At 55.0% G+C, this 6,000-nt stretch overlaps 1 protein-coding gene across 1 annotated transcript in view; it reads right to left on the bottom strand.

Moving 5' to 3' along the window:
• Positions 1 to 2,134: 2,134 nt before the first annotated feature.
• SAFB2 (scaffold attachment factor B2) overlaps positions 2,135 to 6,000 on the bottom strand; it is a 31,235-nt gene continuing 27,369 nt past the window's right edge. The window contains exons 17-21 of the mRNA XM_072947882.1: positions 5,836 to 5,878; positions 4,752 to 4,882; positions 3,008 to 3,120; positions 2,835 to 2,901; positions 2,135 to 2,545 (exon numbers count right to left, since the gene is read on the bottom strand). Coding sequence (XP_072803983.1) covers positions 2,395 to 2,545; positions 2,835 to 2,901; positions 3,008 to 3,120; positions 4,752 to 4,882; positions 5,836 to 5,878 — 505 coding nt within the window. The 3' untranslated portion in view covers positions 2,135 to 2,394. The remainder of the gene's footprint in view (positions 2,546 to 2,834; positions 2,902 to 3,007; positions 3,121 to 4,751; positions 4,883 to 5,835; positions 5,879 to 6,000) is intronic.

Raw genomic sequence — 6,000 nt, 5'->3', positions numbered from 1 at the left:
ATCAAAGCTAATATAACCTAACTACACACAATTTTTAAAAAACCAACAACCCAACCATATGATGCTCTATCAGATATAAACAAAGGAAAGAAAAAGAAAAGAGTGTGTGATAAATACTAACACAGCCTGTAAGTGCCTGGGCACGAGCCCCAGCCTCGCGGCACAGTGACTGGCTGTGTCGGCCCGTTCAGACGGCTCCCAGCTTGGACAGCAACAGCAGGGGAGGTGTTCAAACTGTGCAGACCTGTTCACAGAAATGATGAACCACTCTTGGTAAGGTTCCTGACTAAACAACAAGGTATTTTCCCTCCATTTACCCAGAAGGTGGAAGTTTCTGGAAAAATCTGTATGTATGAAAGCTGAACTGTGTCCTGCCCCCAAATTCACATGTTGAAGTTCTGGCCTCCGGGGCCTCGGGATGTGACTGTGTTTGAAAACAAGGCCTGTACAGAGGTAATCAAGTTAAAATGAGGTCATCAGGGTGGGCCCTAATCCACCATGAAGTTCAGATGCAGGCACACACACTGGACGAGGCAGCGATGCGGTGATGCTTTGACAAGTCAAGGGATGCCAGAGTGCCAGCGACCGCCAGGAGCTGGAGGAGGACCTGGAACAGAGCCCTCCTTGCTGCCTCAGAAGCAGCCGTCCAGCCAGCACCGTGAGCAGCCTCCTGGCCTCAGAACCGGGAGAGGATGTACTTCCATCGTTTCTCGCCACCCAGTCTCTAGTCCTGTGTTACGACAGGCCTGGCAAACCAATGTGCTCTGTACGTCCATGTGCCCCGGAGCCCAGCGCCAGGCCCAGCTAGTTAGGAACGGGCTCGTCTCTCCCCACGGGCTGTCCAGTGGGGCCAGCTTGCACTCCCAATGCTCCCGGAGGCCCCTCCGGCCAGCCTGGCAGCGGCATCCCAGTCTGCACATCAGGACATGACTGCCTCGAGAGCAGCTGCTCCGTGATGAGAGATCTGAGGACACGTCTCACCCCTGGCCCGCAGGGTGGGCCAAGTCTGGCCTCTCTTGCCCAACTGCGAACGCCCAGACCCCAATTTCTAGAGCAGCTTGCAGAGTGGAGATAAGGCTCTCCATGCAGGAGAAAAGAGGCCACACTGGCCCCGAGTGCACCATGGAGACGGTGTCCCATCAGCTTGTCATTGGAAAATGACTCTAAAAGCCCCTGCGGTGAGGGAAGCACACAAGGTGTTTATTCAGGCAATTCAAAGACAGGACACGGAGGGCCGGTGCCGGCCTGCCTTTCATGCTCCGGCTTCTGCAGCAAGCTGGGTCGGATTTTCAGATTGCTCTTTTAAAGCTAAACACCCCAGCGGGAACACAGGGGACTCCGGGAGAATTGGCAATTGTTCCAGGGCCTGTGGGGTGGCTGTCCTAGTTACAGAGGGAGGGAATCGAGGTTCCCAGCAGGCGGCACTCGGGTTAACTCTCATCATGCCGGTCGGTACAGGGCTGGAACTCAAGACTCACGGGAAGCAAGCCCTCCCACTTGTCCCCAGGCCCCGTGCAGGCCTCTGGTTCAGTCTTGCAGCCACCATGCAACCCCTTCACGAGACGGGCTGGGCCCTTTCTGCCCCAACATGCCTGTAGCCGCCCAGTCCCCGTTGACATCAGCCCTGCTTGCGCAGCGACGATCCTCCCGAAGGGAGATGCCTCACCCGAAGGGCCTGGATGGAGGGCTTGGGCCAGCACCTCTGGCCAGCCAGAGGCCTCGTCCAGCCATCTTTAATGAGATCGGGCATCAGCAAGCCCACGCCAAGCAGGGACTGCCCCATCCTTGCCCCTCAGCCAGACCGCAAAGCCACCACCACCGCTGGACACCCCCCCTAGGCACTCCAGCACAAGAAATGAAGTGACTGGTCCAAGGGCCCACAATACACACACCTCTCCCCGCAACCAAGAACTCCTGATTCCTATCCCAGCTCTGCTACCGCCAAGCTCTACGACCTCGGGCAAATATCTGACCCCAGCACCTGTTTCCTCACCTGTAAGATGCGGAGATGGACGCCCCACTTCGCAGGGCGGCTGTGAGAATTCGTAACAGAGGCAGGCCTCCACTACCCAAACACACAGTGGTGCCGCCAGGGGCTGACACCGTGCTCTGTAATCACTGAGACACACACGGGTGCGAACCATAAACTTTTATTAATGGAAAATGGAATGCCTCGTTAACAGAAACCTTGTCTTAAAAATGGCAGAACAAGAACACATTTATTTAAAAACAACAACAAAAAAAGTGAATTCACATTGTATTGAACTACAACATGGTGGCAGGATTTGCTTTGCTTTGTTTTTTTTAAAAGATTCCACAAGTTCAAGGTAACTCTGGCTAAGAGATTCAACAGAACGTCTGTCCGCCTACCAGGACACACGGAGCGGGTGGGGCCTAGTAGCGGCGGGTGAAGTGAGGGTACGGGTGGGGGTGGGGGTGCGGGACTCTGCTGCCCCGGTCCTGGCCGGCCAGTCCTCCGCCGTCCAGGCCTCCGGCGGGCACCACGTGCCCCTGGGAATGCCCGCCATGTGCAAAGCCGCCTCGCCTAGGAACAAAGGCACGCGTTTGGCCCCGCAGCGCCCTGCGCTCTCGTCATGGCGCAGCACGCGGCTCTGCAGCCTTTGGAGCCCCTTGGCTTTTTCCAGGTGAGAAAAACCATAACCATAGATTGCATCCCGGGGAGGCGAAGACTGTTATCTGCGTAAGTTGCCAAGAACTGCTTTGGGGGTTTGTTTTCAAAACATCCGACCCAGCAAGTTGATCAAGCATGCAACAAGGGAGAGAAGTGAGGAGCAGGAACAAACCAGTTTTATCCGCAGGCAAAAACTTCTTACCCCGACATTCCGCCCCGATTTGCCATGTGTCCTGGGCCCGAGGGCCCAGACAGGCCCCTCTCACCACCTGGAAGAGAAGGAAGAGTCTGCCAACACTCCCTTCTTGGAAGTGCCTGGAAATGCTGGGGGCACGCCGGCCCTCTGGCCGCACCTCCCACGGAGTCGGCCCGTACCTTGCCACCGCAAGTGCTCCCGGCCCACCGTGCCCACGTCCACCGTGCCCGGCCAGGGGCGCTCCTGGTGCTCTTCCAGCCTCTGACTGTGCTCCGCCCAGTCACGTCCACCCCTTTGTCAAAACAAAAGACAGACACACGACTGTCCTAGTGTGCCTCTAAGGCGAGCCTGTGGTGTGGGCTGACTGAGTCCCACGGTCAAGTGTTTCTGAGAGAAGTGGGCAAGGAACGGGAACAGACACCCCCCAGAGGTCACATGCAGCCAGCCAGCACATGAGAAGGTGTTCAGCACAGCTAACGGCACAAGCACATGCATGAGATGTGAGATGCCACCTCACTCCCACTAGGACAGTCACTATCAGACAGTCAACGACAAGCGTTGATGGAGACGCGGAGAAACAGCTGGTGGGAATGTAAAATGGCGCAGCGTGGCTGGAGAACAGTGCAGTGATTCCTTAAAAGGCTAAACAGAGTGACTACATGACCCTGCAAGCCCACTCTTACGTGTCTAACCAAGACCAGGGTAAACATGAATTTATTCAAAACCTTGTACCCATTGCTCTTAGCATGATTCTGTAATAGCCCCAAAGTAGAAACCACTGAAGTGTCCGTCAACTAGTAAACAGAGAAACAAAATGTGCTCCAGCCACACACTGGAATATTCATCAGCCTCGAAGAGGACCAAAGCACTGACACTCGCTACTACATGGATGAACCTTGAAAACAGATGCTCAATGACAGAGGCCAGACACACAAGGCCACAGAGTGTGTGATTCCATTTACATGAAACGCCCAGAGAAGGCACATCCAGAGAAAGGGAAAGCAGGTTAGCGGTTGCCAGGAGCCAGAGAAGGGGGAGGGACTTTTCTGAGTGATGAAGCTGGCCGTGGGATGCAGGCACAACTCTGTGGATATCCCAAGTGAAATGTACACTTTAAAAGAGTGAACTGTACACATGTGAATTTTATCTCAAAAAAGCTATTTACAAAAAGTTTCTGACAGAAACCCTGAGAGATTAAAATTCAAACACAGTTCCAAAGTGTGGGTGCCAGCAGTCCCCAGAGGCCATCCAGAAGAGCTTCCTGGCCCCAGGCTGCACGTGGAAGGACAAGTGCACTGGCTGCCAGCTGATCAGCACTCATCGACGCCTGGGACCAGGAACCCAGCAGACAACCTCCAACACCTGTCTGCAAGTGTGAGTGCACCCCTGTGCATGCAATGTCTGCCATCAGGTGACAGCCACCCAGCCACACTGGTGACACTGCTCAGCACAGTCTTCTATCCAAGCAGGAGCTCTCCCGTTTAAGGCAAAGCGGACTAAACGACATTAAAGGACCGAGTGCCAAGTAGGTCGATGGGGAGAGAACACTCCATACTAATCTATCAGACTGCACCCCAGTCTTCACTCAATATCTGAAAACCCACTTAAGAGGTGTGGTAGAAACTTCTGGTATCCGTGACTCCAGCCTTAAAAATACCTACAGACCACTTCAAGGGGTGGGGGTAAAGCTTCTCTACAACCGGCGAGGACAAGTGTAAGAAGGGAGCAGGATAGGCTGTCTCCTTCAGTAGGCAGGGCCCATGATGGCGACATTCACACCTAGGGGTGACCCTGGCCACACTGAGCTGGGAGGGGCCATTCTAGGCGACTTGGCAGATGCACAGTCCAGGTTCACTTTTGGAGGCGCCAATCTCTGACCAGCTGAGGACAGACACCTGGCCCCACTGAGGCCTGCCCGCTAACCTGGGTGGAGGCGGTGGCCCCCGGCTCTCACTCATCCTCTTGTCGGAGCCATAGCACCCCCAGCCGTCTCGGGAGTCCCGGCCGTGGCGCTCTGGTGGTCCTCCGTGGCCATGGCGGTCATCTGAGTAGTGCTGGAAGGCACAAAAGGAACAGGGCGACTCTAGCCACATCACTCCTGGACAGGCCTGCAGCAGGCCCACTTTCTGGGTTTTGCCAAACTGCAGACCCTGCCTCGGTGGGCTGAAGTGTGGCTCAGCACCCTCAGCCACCCCAGAGGGCCTGCCCATGCCCCTTCTGATGTTTTCTGATCCCCTCCTCACTTGAGAACCCCAAGTGCCTCTAAAGCTCCATTTCTGGTGCCACACAAAGGGCCAGCAAAGGACCCTCCTGCTCTGTGGGCATGGGGAACCCCACACTTTATGGTCCACGAAGAGTCACTGAGACCCATCTTCCCTGAAGAGTCAGAACACCTGCTCCTTGCTGGTGATGGGGGGGCCCTTCCCACACACCCAGGGCATCCAGTGCCCTCCGACCCCTCTGCACGTCGTTCCTCAGAGGCAGTACAGGCCTCTCGCACTGACACCCAGAGGCAAGGACCACAGGTGGGAATGGTTCAGGACTCCTGGCCAACCAATTTTATTCTGAGAGAGCCAGCACATCTAGGTGGTGAAAAAGACCACATAGTATTCTCTCAAAAACCACATCCCATTTCAAAAAGCCACGATTCTGATGCTGTCTCCCATCTTTCTCATGGAAGCCTCCCCCTGTGTCCATGAGCCAACACACTATTCACTCCTCACAGGGCACCAGACACACAGGGATCCACCCCAGTACCTGACACAGAGAGATGCCCCAAAACACGAACTGAACGACCCCAACAGGCTGCTAAGCCCCGGTTCTACTACACTTAATAAAATGAAGCAAGGATTAGCCCTACGTATTTAAAAACCACACAAACTCACTACCCAGAAAGCTACCGATCATGTGCCAGCCTACTCACTGGCCAGACCTGACGTCTTCCCCCCGCCCCCCGCCACACGCAGCAGCAGCGCCAACCCGGGCCTGGTGTCTGGGTTTTACTCACCTGCCCATCTCGCTCTCCCATCACCGACCTTGAACCTTCCCTCCTGCAAAAGGGAAATATCTCATTCCAATGGCAGCTGATGGTTCTATACAACATTTCTGCAGGCCACACGAAAGAGTTCCACAATTGGGGTACTTATCCTCTTTTACCACGTAAGAACTGTAA

The sequence above is a fragment of the Vicugna pacos genome, chromosome 22, assembly GCF_048564905.1.
Source record: "Vicugna pacos chromosome 22, VicPac4, whole genome shotgun sequence".
Taxonomy (NCBI): Eukaryota; Metazoa; Chordata; class Mammalia; order Artiodactyla; family Camelidae; genus Vicugna; species Vicugna pacos.
Note: the sequence above shows the minus strand (reverse complement) of the source record. Positions and strands in the feature narration are given on the sequence as shown.